The following is a 15,968-nucleotide window of genomic DNA, read 5'->3' on the forward strand; positions in this document are numbered from 1 at the left end:
GACACCAAGAGCAGAATGGTTTTGGTCGACAATGAAATATTGGTTTACATTTTTTGAACGCAGATAGTTTTTTACATCATCTGATTTGAAAGAACTTTCACAGTCAGATGTCAGTTTTGTTGGATGGTATTTGTCAACGAATATTGTCAAAGCAGTTTTCACATCTAAAATATTTTTGGACCATAATGGTATGGCTTCACAGTATCTTGTGTTTTGACCAACAAATATTAGCCAGTATGGTGGTCCATCTTCTCTATACCTCGGAATGTTTTCCAAGATATCCATAAACCAAGCATTTGGTGTTGAACTAAAGATTTTTATCATGAGTGCTTTCTTTGTTGCCTTAGAAACATACGGGTCCTTGTTTGGATTCGTCATTTTTTACCCTATAAGAAATGGGTTTATTTGGCGCATTAGCAGGAGTCGCATCTAGATTTTTACCCGCAGTGGGAACAATAGCCAGAGGTGCATTTGGAGTTGGAAGGAAGATTTTGAGTACATTAGGTATACTTAAAGAGAAAGCACAACCTATTATACAAACTGTACAGAAAGGTTGGGATGTAGCACGAGATGCAACAAATCTTATTCCAAATCCTGAAACAAGAGGAAAAGTTCAAGGATGGATGGACAATGTAGGAAGACAAGCAGGAAACTATTATAACAAAGCAAATGACTACTATAACCAAGCAGGACACTATATGGACCAAGGTGAAAGATTCTTTAACAGAGGATATAACCATGCACAACAATGGGTAAACAATAACCAACCTCAACCGCCTCAAACGTGGGGAATGTAAAGTTTTTTATTGAGATGAAATGAACAATGCAGCATTGAGACAAATAAGTTCAAGATGGATTTGTCGGCTTTCAGCATTTAAACCACGTGTTTGTAAAGTTCTTCCTATACCTCAGGAAGTTTTAGACCGACTTCAAAAACCTCAACAACCAGTTGAAAACAAACCAAACTAAAATTTTTTACTGAGATGAAATGACTGAAGAAGTTGAAACGGTAGATTTGACACCACAAACAAAAAGTTCAGAACCATTGTCAAAACCTGTCAAAGAACTTACAGATGAAGAGAAAAATTCAATAATAGAAAGTGCCAGGTCTGGAAATACAAACTCTAACTATAAAGTCACTTTTCATAGAAATGGAACGGCTAGTATCTCAAAAAAGAAACAGACTCTCACAAATAAAATATTGAAGTCTGAAGGAGCTTTCGAGACAACAGATGGAAAAGTTTACTTCACTGACCAACAGTTCATTATAGAACATCTCATTGACTTAGAGTCGAAATATTCTAAACTTTACAACAAACACAAAAAGTTGAAAGGAAAACAAAAACAAATGGCATATGATATTTATGAAGATGTTGACGACACAACTGTTCCTGCAAGTGAAGTAAAGTCAGAGGAACCGAAAAGTGACGAAAAACCGATAGAAGAAGAGAAACCAAAAACTGAAGATAAACCAAAACCAAAGTTTAGTTTCCAAACTAAACCAAGTCAACCTTCATTAGCTGGTATGGGTTGGCGTCAAAGACTTATGGCAGCAGGCGGTTATGTAAAGTAAAGAAAAAAAATATTTTTTTTATTTTTATAAAAATGCCCCCATATAGAATGGACAGAAAGTCTGCTAGAATAAAAGCAGAGTTACAAAGATATGGTTGGAGAGTTTCGAAGAATTTTAAATATAGGAAGGGAAGACCCATAAAAGTCTATGACAAACTGGCTGGTCTTCGCTACGAAATGGATTTGGAAACAGCACGTGCCAATTATCCAAACAGACTAGAGAGGTTAGAAGAAGAACGTCTTATGGACATGCCTTTCGATGTTAGTGAACCTCAAGTTGAAGGACACGACGGCTTTGCCAGATTCTACTGGAAACATGACGAACAATTGCATCCTTTGAGAAGGAAAAAAGGAAAAGGTGAAGACGCACATGCTCCCATGGAAAGAACAAGATATTCATATGAAAAGTATCGTGAAGTTAGAAGTCAAATTACGTCTGGTCGAACCTTTACAGTAAACTTTGACGAAGGAAAGAACAAAGAAGGCTTCATGGGTGTACTTGCTGCAATTCAAGACGGAAATAAGAAAGGACACAATCTCAGATTGACCATAACAGATTTGGATGGTCACATTTACTATGCACATGGCAATGAACAAACAGCCGCAAAACTTCTTGACGCTTTCAAGACTACAAAGAGAGTACAAATGGTTGACTCCGACTCAGACATTTTGAATGCAATTGAAGGAATTGCAAGTGTCAAGTTCGAATGGTACCAACCTAACCCTCAAGCAGTCAGACAACATGCTGGATACTTCCCCTTCATAAATAAGTCTGACATTGACTTGACAAGGTATGGAATTTACAATTCAATTGAAACAATTGTCAACGAACCTTGCATTCTTACATGTCTCAGGAACTCTGGTCTTGTTACAGATGAGAAGATGAAGTATCTTGAGTCATGTGTGAAGACAAGGTACATTATCAGAGGTCAATTGGCAAAAATTGCACCGTTGGCAAATGTCAATATCCGAGTCAACATACCTACAGCTAAAGGTTCTTCACATGACGACTATGTTGTTGACAAAGACTTACCATGGTTGAAGATTGTAATTGTCCACAACCACTTCATGTTGAACGAAAGTCTTACAAACCCATTGTTCGGAAAAGGCAAGTGCAACATTGTCAGAGCTGTAAATATTCTTTTCGAGAAAGGTTTGTTGGAACCAATTCCAGATGACAAGCTGACAGAAACTTTTGTACCAAAAGATGAAACAAACTTTTCATTGTTAGCAAGACCAAAAGTTGTTCCAGACAAAGTTCTAGTACAAAAGAAGTACACAGTTCCACAAGGAGTTGGATTGTTCGGATACCAACCTGAACCAGAAGAACTTCCAATGAGGTTGCAAGAACATCAAGATGCTATAAACAAACTTCCATTGAGACATCCAATTGACGTCAAATTGTATTGGAGAGCATCTGAGTTAGGTCAGAAGGTTTTATATGAAACAGGTTGCTTCGATGATGTTTATGAGATAACAGGAGAAGTTTCTCAGAAGATAAGAGACTCACTTGAATTTCCACAAACTGGACCAATTGGTTGCGACAAGTTCGACTCAGATGAAAAGATATACTATGTCGACCTTAACGCTGCATACATGAGGTTTGTCCAATATATTCCGACTGGAATTCCAAACGAAGATGGTGAGTTCCCGGGAAGGAACTATACAGTTGGAAAAGTCATACAACAACTGTATGATATTAGGAAAGCTTCAAACCCCAAACTTGCAATGACACTCAAATTGCTTATGAATTCGACATGGGGATATTCCATTAAGAAACCTCAAGAGATGAAGAGTAAACATTATGAGAAGGTCGACAACTTTGTTGAAAGGTTTTCTCCTTTTGTTTTGAAGTACGAATTCACTCAAGGTCAAAGTGGCTTAGTAACCACATTAAAACCTATTGTCGAACATTGGTCTTACCCTCAGTTCGCAAAAGCAGTCCTTGACGAGTACAACAAATTCTTCTCCGAAGTCAAATCCAAAGTCAAGGTTTACTATGAGAACATTGACGCACTCATGACGAACGAAGAAGGATACAACAAACTCATTGAAATGGGTATGGTCAGTGAAAAGATGGGCTGTTTTAAGCTAGATAAGGTATTTTCCGAAGTTCATGTAATATCGAAAAGGAAATATTGGGGCATACTTGAAGACGGCACAGAAATAAAACATTGCATAAAATAAAAACGTTTTTTAAAACAATATATTTTTACATATATTAAATGCTTCAGGTTGAAAAACAAAGAACAAAAGTAGCAGATACAAAACCGTTAGACTATATCTTTACAAATACTGGTAGGACTATTTCAGATGAAGAAATTTCATCCCGAGTATACAGGTTTGACTATTCAATTCGTTGGCTTCAAAGTCCTTCAGATGCAAAGGCAATAGGATTTAGAAGAGTTTTGTTTTCAAATAGAACTAACGCATTTATGTTCGCAGTATATTTTCATGGGCAGTATAAAGGTCCTGATGGTATAATAGACAAATTTGACGAAATGAGAATCTTTACAGTTCGTTCAGACGAAAGTCTTGAGAAAACTCTAAATGACTTTCAAACTCAAATGAACAAATATTATTGGGAATTTCAAGAAAAATACGACTCTTTACTAAATGGAACATACTATCTGAAACTAGAATATGACAAGATGAACTCCACCGTTTCATTTCAAAAGATTGAAATTAACCCTCCAAGAAATACAGAGTTTTTATTTTGGGAAGTAGACAAACGTTCTTGGGCACAATTTCTTCGGTTACTAAACCAGAACGAACCATTACCACCAGATGGTCCATTTAAATTTATACTTCCACCAGCAGATTTGATGGTTTATAGAAACGTGTTTGACCCTCAAAATGTTATGTGTCATGCAAGTTTCAGTTCAAGCAACAATAGTTTTCTATGTATTGGTAAGGACTTTTATGACTTTGCTTCTAAATTCTACGAACCACCTAGTAACAGTTTCTCTGACTTTCAAGTTTGGTTCACAACAAATGGTGTGCAACATATTATTCCATTGTACTGTGACTTTTATCTCGAATTGTCTTTCATATATAACTACGGAAAAGTGCTGAAAAAGTATTGAAAAATAAAGTTTATGTTAGCATGTTAGATCTAACACGTTTTCTAACCACTTTTCTAACATCGTAGAAAACTCATGAAAACAATTTATTTTTGACACTTTCACAAAAAAATAAAAAAAGTGAGTTAAAATGAGATGTTTACTGAACTGGCTGAATGTCGCCTTCACAGGTTCTGTAGAACGGCTGACCAGAGAAGTGGAACAGTGCTCTGAGAATTTGTATAATTCGTGGAATTGGACTCTCTCTGTTTGGAAGTTGTATCCATGGGTGCTTTGCAAAGAACTTGAGAAGAGATTCTTTCTTCATCTCCTTTATGTCGTCTACAGAAGTGTTTTCTGGTATTTGCAGGACAATTCCAGTCGAAGTTTCGAGATTCAAAGCAGCCCTTCCAGACAACCAGAAGCCGAGGGACTTGTTGGCTTTGTCCTTGCCCAAGTACTGCTTAACAACTTCATTTATCTCTATAAGGTAAATTGCCTCATCTAATGGCTCGATGTTGTCCATTGTACTTTTTCAGAACAATACTTGTACTGTTTCAGAACAATACTTGTACTGTTTCAGAACAATTCTTGAACTTTTTCAGAACAAATTTCCCGTAAAAGCTCTCAATTTGTGAGAAAAATTTTCTGTTTCAGAACAATACTTGTACTGTTTCAGAACAATACTTGTACTGTTTCAGAACAAACTTGTACTGTTTCAGAACAATACTTGTACTGTTTCAGAACAATACTTGTACTGTTTCAGAACAATACTTGTACTGTTTCAGAACAATACTTGTACTGTTTCAGAACAATACTTGTACTGTTTCAGAACAATACTTGTACTGTTTCAGAACAATACTTGTACTGTTTCAGAACAATACTTGTACTGTTTCAGAACAATTCTTGAACTTTTTCAGAACAAATTTCCCGTAAAAGCTCTCAATTTGTGAGAAAAATTTTCTGTTTCAGAACAATACTTGTACTGTTTCAGAACAATACTTGTACTGTTTCAGAACAATACTTGTACTGTTTCAGAACAATGTCCGACGTACCACTGAGCTATGAGCCGCTTGCATATTTTTAAGTAAAATATAGTATATTTGTCATACAGTGAAGGATGACCAAACTTAAAAAAAATAAAGTTTATGTTAGCATGTTAGATCTAACATTTTACCCTAAATTTTATTTTTTGCCGAATTCAGCACAAAATTCTGAGTAAAATGGCATATGACATGTGTCAAACCGTTGAGTTTTCACAAAATTCATGAAATTTGGTCATTTTTCAGCAAAAATAATTTTTAGGTGAAGAGGTGAGATTTCACCTCTTTTTTCACCTAATTTTTCACCCTAGCCGCTTTGCGGCTCTGATTGCTTTAGCTTTCTCGTGAATTTTCATGAATTTCCTTAAGATAGAAAAAAATAAAGTTAGTTTTTTATAAAATATTTTTTTATTTTGTATAAAAGATATGATTTCAACAATCGGCACAACAACAATTCAAACAACAACTTCACCAAACTCTTTAGTTATGAATCCTACGTCAATGTTGGTAGAGATGAAAAGCTTTATTCCTTCTTCATATACTTTTGAAACAGAAATCCAGAAGATAAAGCAAGAACTTTTAACAAGTAATTTAGACTGTAGTGCGAAAGATGAAACAAATGAACAGTATCTTTATGAAATGGAGGACCTCATCGACCATTTGCCTAAACTACCTGAAATCCAACAACAAAAGCTCACTATTCCTGAATTCGATGAAATAGAAGTCAAACCAACTGACTCAGTAGAAATAAAGAAGTTCATACGTAAAGTAAATTATGAGTTTCTTGGATTTCATTGCAACCATAAGGTTATGGACAAAGATTGCGATATGGTATATAAGAATGTTTCTGACATATATAAATCTGAAGAATTTAAGACCTACGACAACTTTGTTTCGTTAGTTGCTGAATGTGTATGGCAGATAAGAGATAAAGATAAAAGAGGCAAAGTATGGAACGAACAAATAAGACCCGCTATGTTTGAGATGAAGAGAGCAATTGACGCTTTAGTTGTTTTAGCAGGTCAAATTTCAATGTATAACGCAAAAACGATGCCGCAATGTTCAAAATGTAAGGCAGCAATAAGAAAATATAACTACTCAGTCAAAGAGATAGAAAGAATGCGAAACGACTATGCAGACTTAAAGAAAGAAGCAGAAAAGTCAGCAGAAGATAAAATGGACATGTTAGCATTTCTTAATAAAAACTATCCAACAGCAGAAGATTTCCTTCTGTCTGACGTCAAGAAGAAATATAAAGAGACTTTCGGCATTGTTAAAACTTTTGATATCCTCAGCGAAGAAATAGAAGCTACAAAACTGTTTAGGATTTCAAATATACATCGTACAATTCATGTAAAACGCTTGTGAAAAAAGAGGTGAAAAATTAGGTGAAAAAAGAGGTGAAATTTCACCTCTTCACCTAAAAATTATTTTTACTGAAAAACGACCAAATTTCATGAATTTTCATAAAAGATAAAAATAAAGTTAGTTTTTTATAAAATATTTTTTTTATCCGGAATATAAAGACAGATATGTCAACAACAGAGAACACAACAACAGTTATAGTCCATGAAGCTATAAATGAAGAATATGAATGGATACAATATAACAAACAATTGCGTCTAATTCGTTCGGTCAAAGACGATATGTACCAAATGCAAAGTATAATGAACGCTCTTCGTTCTACAAAGCAAGCATATCATTGGTTTGAAAACCAACAGACAAAAGAACTTTTAGAAGAATTTCCTCATATGATTGTTTCCCTCAGAAAACCGAGAGAAGAGATTCCGTACGAAAATCGTAAGAATTTGGCACCTGGTTTGAAAGGATATTATGTTCATAGACTTTTAGTAAATGCCGTAGCAATGTGGGCTTCACCTCGTTATGCTTGTTATATTTTCATGATGTTAGATGAACTATATAAAGCAGAACGTGAAGAGATGGAAAAGAAACTTCAAGCAAAAGATGAAGTCATTGAAGCAAAAGACAAAAGCATACAGAAAAGAATACCACGTTCGGTACCAAAAGGAAAGGAAAAGAACTATAAGTATATGATATATACTGAAGAGTTGGAGAAAGAAGAAGACAGAGATATGGTTATGTTGCATTTAGTCAGAAGAAACAACAAAAGCTTTTACGACCTTGCTAAGATATATAAATCTGACAGAAATTGGTTCTATCGCAAAAACTTACCGATTTCAATGACACCGAATGAAGATGTGAAACAAATAGTTCAAGATACGTTACCTCAAACACACTATGATATTAAAGGTTGTACAATTCTTACCTTCAAAGAAGATTTGCCATTGTTAAAGGAAAAAATAACAGAGTATTTTGACAACTTCAAACAAGTAGAGTAAATTGCACTCTTTATTTTTACGCTTGACTTTTTACAATTTGAACTTTGTTCGCATAGATATGAATTCTGAAAGAAGTATGAGGGTCTTGTATGACTTTGTACTTCTCCCATAATTCATATCTGTCAAACTTACCTGCCATGGACTCTTTCATAAGTTCCATGAAATCGTCTTCGGACAATCCGGGGAAAAGTATTATGTCAGTAAGTATTCTTTTAACATCCTTACTTAAACTCTTCGCTGTCTGTACACATATTACGACTGAAATGTTAAAGTGTCTGAGCTTCTTAAGAATTCGACACATGTCTTGTTCTCTATTCTTTAACAAAGGATGAGAGGCGAAATCATCTAAGATAAGAAGACATCTATGAGGGTACGTTTTCCAATCGTAAGATTGCAATTTCTTCGAAATGTATTCTATCTCTTTCTGTTTGTTTCTGAAGTGTTTCTTCTCTAATATTCTCTGCATTTCCTCATTTGGGTCTTTAAACTTAGAATTTATATACTCATTTATAGCATTATACTTCAAAACTCTTCTTTGGTACTTCTTTATCCAATCTAACAACTCAGTATCCTTTATACATACTAACTTAGACTTCTTTATAATATCTTTGAACGAATTGACGTTTTGGTCAAATTGACCAGAAGTCGAACAAATAACAACTAACTCATAGAATGGGTTCTTCTCATCTAGTTCTTGTTGTTGTGCAGCCATTTTAAGATAAGTGAAAGTCTTACCCGACCCAGGTGGTGCAATTAGACCTGTTATACCATTCTGAGCAAATAAGAACTTGTCATGTATGGGTTTTATCTGAGCATTTTCTAACTTCCTCTTGTTCTTGTTTAAAACATTCTCAAATTTTTTGTCAATGTCAGCAAACTTTTTTTCTAACATATTTTTAGAAAAATTAAAATTTTTATCTTTTAGAAAATGTCTAGCGATTTCACTATCTATATTCGAGACAAACTTTTTGACAGCAAAACATCTGTAGACCATAAAATCTTACATAGTGTAAACAAGAAAGGTGAATTTGTTCTAAAGTTCTGTTTCTGGGAATATGACAAGAACCATAAAACATTAAGCAGAGCAGTTTTAAAATTTGTCAATGACAGACTTGTTGACAGAGATGACGCCGATTGGAAAGATGAAGTCCAACAAAAGTTCTTAGAATGCAAAGAAGACACATGCGCTGTTCTTGAAGATGAAATAGAAAACAGAATAGAAGAGCTATTAAAGGACAAAGAACTTTTACATAAATATAGTTCTGAGAAGTTTGACATAACTCCACCAGAAAAGAAGAAGAGAGAAAATAAAGAAAAGAAAGTAGAAGAAGAGAAGAAAGAACCTGAACCAGAGCCAGTTCCACCGAAGAAGAAATTTGACATGTAAAAATAAAATTTTATTTTTAGAACATTTCTGGGTCAATGTCAATATTCTCTTCCTCTTTAGGAGTAAACACTGGCTTAGACTCTAAAATCTTTTTACCCAATTTACCTTGAACTTCTACAACTTTAGACTCATAATATTCATAGTCGTCTGTCTTCTTTGGTTCATAAGGTATAACAAGTTTGTATGCTTTGCCTTCTTTAAGGTTTGAGAACCTTCTGTCAAAACTTTCTTTGACTGTTAACAAACCTTCTATGTCTAAGTCTTCAAATTTCGCACCATTTTTAGTCACAATAGCAAACTTAACTGGTTCGATGTTCCAAACTTTGCTGAATGAAGACTTTTCAAAATGGTAGAAGTAAACATTCAAATATGTGAATGGTTCTAACTTATCTTTGACTTCATTCATATACTTATTTACTGAGATGAATTTTGCCATCTTTTCTTCAGAATAAAAAAATATTTTTTTTTAAATTTACTCAGAAAAATTTTTCTTTGTATATACAGCATTCTGTACGTCTAAAAGACTTTTGACATTTGCCAAGAATGTTCGTTTAGACGCTGCCATATAACCATATTCTCGACAATATTGTTTATATTCATCATATAAAGACCTTTCATCTAAACACTCAAAGTCGCTTTCATCTATGAACAGTTCATAAACACTCTTGTTTGCTTCTAACAATGTTTGTCTCTCTTCGGTATGTGGAATTTGTCTTGGGTTGAACTTTGAAATATCTAATATCATGAAATATGAGAACAAGTGGTTGTAAAAGTCAGATGTCAAACATTCTGCTAAGTCGTCAAAATATTCTGTATCTTGCATATGAGAATCTGACGTTCTGACAACTACATATCTTCTGTCAGAACTTTCTAACTTCATCGGAACAGCATTGTTTGAAACCATAATGAAGTTTGCAACATTCTCACAAACTCTTTGGTCTTTATACTTTCTTTCAACAACTCCAACTTTGTCTGTTATAAGACTCTTCAAAGCATCTGAGTTCAAAATTTTTGTTGTATCTATACTTTGAAGTTCATTGCAAACTATAAGTTTCATATTCTCAATTGAAGAGTTAAATTTACCACAAATGTTTTCTAAGTTTGTCATATTCGGGTTCGAATAACCTTCTAAAAGTTTGCACAAGATATCTGTAAAGAAAGTATTCTTACCTGTTCCTTGTTTTCCAATTATAATGAGAGCAGTTTCATTTTTAGCACTTGGATGTTGTAAGATGTTTGCAAACCAACATAAGATATACTCATAAACCTTTTCGTTTCCATTGCATATAATTTCTTTGACATGGTCTAACCAAGCTTCTATAATATTTTCTTTCCATTCTACTTGTTCGTATTTATATCCAGTGAAGATATAGAATAGAAGTTTGGAGAAGGTGTATAAAATTTTATACCACGAACTGAAAAATCTTCAAGTTTTGACAATAAGATATCCCAAGCATCTAACATCTTCATGCCAACTTGTACGACTTTTATTTTCTTAAGTTTCTGTCTACATTCTTGTTCTGAAACTATTGTCGCTTTAGGTTTGTTAAAGACTACATCCCATTCTTTCATAACATAACATTCTGGGGCAGAGTCGACATAAATGACTAAACGTTTCAAATTCTCGACTGCTTTGTTATAGTCTCGAAATGGACACATATTTCTGAATGCTTGGAAGTCATAAAAATCTGAAACATCTATTCTGTACATTTTTATAAAAATAAAAAAAAATATTATTTTTTTATTCTTGACTTTGTTGTTCCATTTGTTGCATTTGTTGTTCTTGAGCTATTTGTTGTTGAAGTTGTTTTTGTAATATCAATACTTTCACCAGTTGCAATCTTCCGCAATCGAAACTTATCGTGCCGTCATTGACAAATACATAGGACAAAGTTTTATCAGGAACAAAGTTTGCGTCAACTAATGTCCAAGTTTATACTTCGCAAAGTGTTTGAGTTCACTAAGGTTGAAAATTCTGCAATTCGAATGAACATATAGGCAAACCAGAGAGAAAAGTATGTTTATAGCGATAAGTATCTTTTGGTCAATAAAGTTTCTGTCGCAATTCGAAATAACACTTTGAACTCTAATTTGAAAGCAATATATAAAGATTGGTGTGCTTAAATGTCAATGGAATAGACATTCCTTGTATGCACCCTTTTCCTGTTATAAGGACTGTTTGGTAGTAAAAACCAGATATAAGTTTTTTGTATATATAGCTCATATCGTTTTAATAGTAAACTCAAGTCGGACAATCCAAACATAATGAAACCTGCTCTAGTTTGCAGCACATGTTAACAACCCCGTAGCTTAAAGTATTAAATAAGTAAATCAAAACCTGTTGGTGGTATATTCTGAGTAAGTATCTTCAAAAGGAGTATTTTTTTACCCATTCACAACAATAAAGTCTCTGGTGTCAAAAGAGCAAAACAGGCTTTTAGTCGTCTATGTGAGTTTTTAGGTTAGTTTACAAATTCGACTCTTGAAGGGACCTATTGTAAGTTTGTTGTATAATTAAATTAATAAAGTACTCATGGGTTATTAAATATAGTCGTATATAGTAGTATAAACCATTGTGGTCCTTCTGCCATTAATACTTTAGGCAAATAAACTTTAATGAAATGTTGTGTCGTTCACAAAATTTATTTGTTAAATAACGTCTGGGAAATCTATATTTTAGTATCAACGTATTCACCCTCTCTTTTCATAAACGTATATCATTGATCAATTGACATGTAATATCGATGGATCAGCGCGGACAGCAAGCTAGATTAGCGGGTCTCTCATTTGGCTTTTGTATGTTTTGGATTTACATTCGTTGGCATGCCTCTAGTCAAAGTTTCACATATTCTTTCAAAACTTCATGAGGTGCAATGAATATGAGTTTCACTTTTAACAGGTTGTGTTCGACAAGTTTAACATTATACTAAAGCTTAATCAAATCTTCCTCTGAGTTTTGAAGTTTGTCTTCAGTTGTTGGTACGTTGTTTCGAATATCTGCAACAGAATTAATTCTCTGTTAACTTAGGATATGTTTGGTTGTTCTTTTTACAGGAATATTTCTTACATCTTCGTCTTCTGTATGGTTTTCCCCATTTCAACATCTCTTTCTTTGACATTGACCAATAACACTTTGACTGTTTGTTTTTTGAGTTGGTGATATTTAAACTTCACATCTGTCCACCGCCATTTAAACCTTTGAACACTTACGCTTCTATTTTCTTCGGAAATGACGATATTTACTTTAGAATAAAAAGATGAGAGTTATTCATATCTTATGAATTGAAGCAGTAACAAATTTATACTCACAAACATACAAAATTTTCTATAACAAAAATTGTATCATGACATATTGATTACTAATTCAATCAATTTGTTCGTTATAACCAAACTGGTGAAAGTTGATAGCAGCATCAATATTCGAAACTAAATTTCGACCAATAAAGCAAAAGAAGTGTGAATACTCAAATGGTAAAGCCTTCAGAATTGTTATAGTGAGAACACAAAATAACTTAATACTGGGACAAGATTTCTACGTAGGAAAGGCGTTATGAATAGGTAGAACTACAGTATGTATGCAAGAGACGGTGTCATCAGACCGTACGTGTTCGATGGTGGAAGACAGTACTAGTTCAAGAGATAGGCAGTTAACGTCCAATCTATGCTGGGCAAGCTTGTCTTTCAATCTGGGAGCCCAGCATTATCACTGCGAACAATCTCTCAAAAGAGCATCTTCCGTAAAAGTGCATTGGTTTGTAAATTCTTTGCTCTCAATTCATCCTGAGACCGTCTCTTGTCACGCAGTTAATATTGAATTTGTACAGTACAACAGTTGAAATATACCACCCATAAAGTCTCTGAGTCAGCAAATGAATGCCAAGCCAAAAGTTTGAACGGTCATCCATTTGTATATTGAGTTTTTTGACCTTCCTTATGACAAGTTTTACATTATGGCATAATAGAACTTTGCATCTCAAGGGTAATAGTGTGCTGTGAATGTTGTTTTAAAGTTTCATACGATCCTAATGTCAAGTTGTATACCTCATATCCTCAACTGTGGGAATATTCTTCTCTTGTAATATTTGCCTATCTATGTTATATTGTATTTAAATACCAGCGGTTTGTAGAAAACAAGAATAAGTCATTATAGTTCGTCATGCTATGACAAGTACAATCATAGTATCTGAGTTTCCATTGCAGTTTCTAAAGCAATATCTTTCTTCACTGCGCTCCCCTTGGATTTTTTTTTTTTTTCCAACTTCACCTGCAAAGTCTTTTGGACAGATATTGTGGTTATAGGACATACGTTGAACTGCAATATATTTGCAGCTTAAAGCATTGAAACTATCTGGGCCAACACTATAGACTGCAAGTCTTGCTTTTTATTCTTTGCATTCAAACTTTTCGCAGTAAACTTAACTGAGGATCCCAAGCATCTCCAGCAGCATTGAAAGTAATGTTTACTTCATTGTTGAAGTTTGAGAACCAAAGTCTAAGTCAACTTTGTTCTTTGCAAAATTCGGCGAAATGATGTTTTTATTTGCTGCCCTTTACGTCTGTATAATGAATGGGTCTGTGTTGGTGAATGACTAAGTTATTTTTGCTTTTGAGTAAGTTCGATAGAATTTTTTCCTGGACCAGTTTGGCAAGTATCTTAAAAACCTGAGATGAGGAAGATGACAAAGGAACTCTAAAGTTTCAATCTTTTTTACTTTAGTGGCAGCATTTCCATCTGAACCAGAAAGGTTAACATAAACTCCTGAACGTTAGGTCAAGTCTTCTAATTTTTTCAATATTTGCATATGGTCTGTTTGTTCTCTAGCTTGTGGTTGTAATGAGTTTTCTCCAAAGGCGAACCATTCATTAGTTTGCCCAGGTTACTGTTTGAACTAAGTCAGTAGTTAGAAATATATATTATTCCATGAAAACTGTCTGTGAAGCAATAGTTGGTATCCGACATAGAAAATTCCATTGCAACCTTTCCTTGTCAGACAACTTGGCAGAAGGTTTTATTTCAATGTCTTGTTCCACGTATAAGAATGAGTTGTCAATAAGAAATAATATGAAAACCTGTCGCATGCAATATCTACTGTTGTTGAAGAACCTTCACCAACTCACCTACATTTCCCATAAGAAAACAGCAGTTGTATATTCATAAGTTCCAGGAACTATTTTCTGACTTCTAATGGCATTGTCGCATTCGTTATACCATTCGGAAACCATTCGTTCATGGCATCCAAAAACTGTTGGCGTTATTTCTGAGCGGCGTAGCATTTCAATATGGGTAAAAATATAAATAGTTGGATTTATATGTCATAATAAAACCCACTCGACGAAAGCTTTACTTCTCCTGACTGAATCTTTAACTCTTCTTTTTCTTCATTGCCACTACTTCACTAGATTGAAATTACTTCTTCACTACTTTCACTTTGTTTCTACTCTTCTCTTCTTCTTTGGTGTCGCTTTTGGTAACTTGCCCTCTGCTTTAAGTTGTTGCATCTTTGCCACATGTTCACTGAGTATGTTGTAAATTTCCCATGTCCTTTTTGCCTTAGCTGCTGGTCGCCCATCTCAGGTAACCTATAATCCTAGAAAGATTTGTCATAGTTTGTATTGAGTCTTTTCGTTTATTGTTTGCATGACTCTTTCGCTAGTTTCCGGTTCAAGCTCTTCAAAACAGAGCTTTGTCCATATGGAAATAAAGCTGTTTCCAAATATATGTTTTTGTAGCCATTCTGGTTTTCTTTCCATGTTAACCATAATATCTTTGTGATGGGAAGCTTTAACCCAACGTTTCGTCTGCGTCATTTATTTCTGTAGTTGGTTTTATTTTTGTCATGGAACATGGTTTTTCAAATACTAACATTTCATTTGGTAAAGGTCGCAATTGAGTTTTCTTAAATATTCATCCCTTCTCAAATTTCATTGTCTTGCAAGTAAGTTTTTTATGACATTTTTGCAACTTTTCGTTGGCAAGGTCATGTACAATAGGTTCTCTTCCTTCTCTCTCCCTACCGTTCTCTTTCCTAACTCTTCACCAAAATATACACATCTCTATGGTCTGTGTAGTTCTTTGAGATAAATGTTTCTAGAACGTCAGGTGTTTATATTTCCCTAGCCATGTTCATTTCAAATACTGGTCCAAAATATCTGCATGTTTCATATCTTTCAAACGGCATTAAGCCGCGCTGAAAATACCAGCTATATCTGGTTCACCATTCACTTCATTGCGTCTACAAACTTCTTGGAATTGAGGTGTAAGTTAATGAAACACCCTTATCCGGATTAGGCTCTAAATGACCCCTTCATTGTAGTTCCAAAGTCGCAGAAACAAAAGTATGTTTTTTTCCAATATTGGTTAGGTTTCTGAATGAAACTTTAAAAACAATGTTTCATTTCTATATGTTTTTTGGTGAATTTAACCTTTTATTTTCAAAACCGAGTTCAGCCAACAGATTGGAACGTTATATGGTCGTAAGTAAAAAAGGAATTATTGTATTTGTGTAATTATCTTTCAGTACTTCCATTCAATGCTGAATATTTT

At 34.2% G+C, this 15,968-nt stretch overlaps 11 protein-coding genes across 11 annotated transcripts, besides 1 other annotated feature; 6 read left to right on the forward strand and 5 right to left on the reverse strand.

Moving 5' to 3' along the window:
* Positions 1-12,744: part of a mobile genetic element that runs on past the window's edge.
* TVAGG3_0855520 (uncharacterized protein) lies at positions 1,606-2,434 on the forward strand (the record flags this gene model as incomplete). The annotated part of the gene is made up of 1 exon (XM_051249479.1): positions 1,606-2,434. A coding segment is annotated over one exon (829 nt), but the record flags the coding sequence as incomplete, so codon positions are not given.
* On the forward strand, positions 3,169-3,759 carry TVAGG3_0855530 (DNA/RNA polymerases family; the record flags this gene model as incomplete). The annotated part of the gene is made up of 1 exon (XM_051249480.1): positions 3,169-3,759. One exon carries the CDS (start codon positions 3,169-3,171, stop codon positions 3,757-3,759), a length of 591 nt encoding a protein of 196 aa, XP_051084955.1.
* Positions 3,798-4,654, forward strand: TVAGG3_0855540 (uncharacterized protein; the record flags this gene model as incomplete). The annotated part of the gene is made up of 1 exon (XM_051249481.1): positions 3,798-4,654. A coding segment is annotated over one exon (857 nt), but the record flags the coding sequence as incomplete, so codon positions are not given.
* Positions 4,795-5,160, reverse strand: TVAGG3_0855550 (uncharacterized protein; the record flags this gene model as incomplete). Its single annotated transcript, XM_051249482.1, has 1 exon — positions 4,795-5,160. One exon carries the CDS (start codon positions 5,158-5,160, stop codon positions 4,795-4,797), a length of 366 nt encoding a protein of 121 aa, XP_051084957.1.
* Positions 6,104-7,045, forward strand: TVAGG3_0855560 (organellar and viral DNA polymerase type B; the record flags this gene model as incomplete). Its single annotated transcript, XM_001298912.1, has 1 exon — positions 6,104-7,045. The coding sequence occupies one exon, from the start codon at positions 6,104-6,106 to the stop codon at positions 7,043-7,045; it is 942 nt and encodes a 313-aa protein (XP_001298913.1).
* TVAGG3_0855570 (KilA, N-terminal/APSES-type HTH, DNA-binding family) lies at positions 7,210-8,037 on the forward strand (the record flags this gene model as incomplete). Its single annotated transcript, XM_051249483.1, has 1 exon — positions 7,210-8,037. The coding sequence occupies one exon, from the start codon at positions 7,210-7,212 to the stop codon at positions 8,035-8,037; it is 828 nt and encodes a 275-aa protein (XP_051084958.1).
* On the reverse strand, positions 8,054-8,929 carry TVAGG3_0855580 (protein of unknown function, DUF4106 family; the record flags this gene model as incomplete). Its single annotated transcript, XM_001298913.1, has 1 exon — positions 8,054-8,929. The coding sequence occupies one exon, from the start codon at positions 8,927-8,929 to the stop codon at positions 8,054-8,056; it is 876 nt and encodes a 291-aa protein (XP_001298914.1).
* TVAGG3_0855590 (uncharacterized protein) lies at positions 8,966-9,424 on the forward strand (the record flags this gene model as incomplete). The annotated part of the gene is made up of 1 exon (XM_001298914.2): positions 8,966-9,424. One exon carries the CDS (start codon positions 8,966-8,968, stop codon positions 9,422-9,424), a length of 459 nt encoding a protein of 152 aa, XP_001298915.2.
* On the reverse strand, positions 9,448-9,830 carry TVAGG3_0855600 (protein of unknown function, DUF4108 family; the record flags this gene model as incomplete). Its single annotated transcript, XM_051249484.1, has 1 exon — positions 9,448-9,830. A coding segment is annotated over one exon (383 nt), but the record flags the coding sequence as incomplete, so codon positions are not given.
* Positions 9,897-10,481, reverse strand: TVAGG3_0855610 (uncharacterized protein; the record flags this gene model as incomplete). The annotated part of the gene is made up of 1 exon (XM_051249485.1): positions 9,897-10,481. The coding sequence occupies one exon, from the start codon at positions 10,479-10,481 to the stop codon at positions 9,897-9,899; it is 585 nt and encodes a 194-aa protein (XP_051084960.1).
* TVAGG3_0855620 (uncharacterized protein) lies at positions 10,763-11,134 on the reverse strand (the record flags this gene model as incomplete). Its single annotated transcript, XM_051249486.1, has 1 exon — positions 10,763-11,134. The coding sequence occupies one exon, from the start codon at positions 11,132-11,134 to the stop codon at positions 10,763-10,765; it is 372 nt and encodes a 123-aa protein (XP_051084961.1).
* Positions 12,745-15,968: the final 3,224 nt, after the last annotated feature.

The sequence above is a fragment of the Trichomonas vaginalis genome, chromosome VI, assembly GCF_026262505.1.
Source record: "Trichomonas vaginalis G3 chromosome VI, whole genome shotgun sequence".
NCBI lineage: Eukaryota > Parabasalia > Trichomonadida > Trichomonadidae > Trichomonas > Trichomonas vaginalis.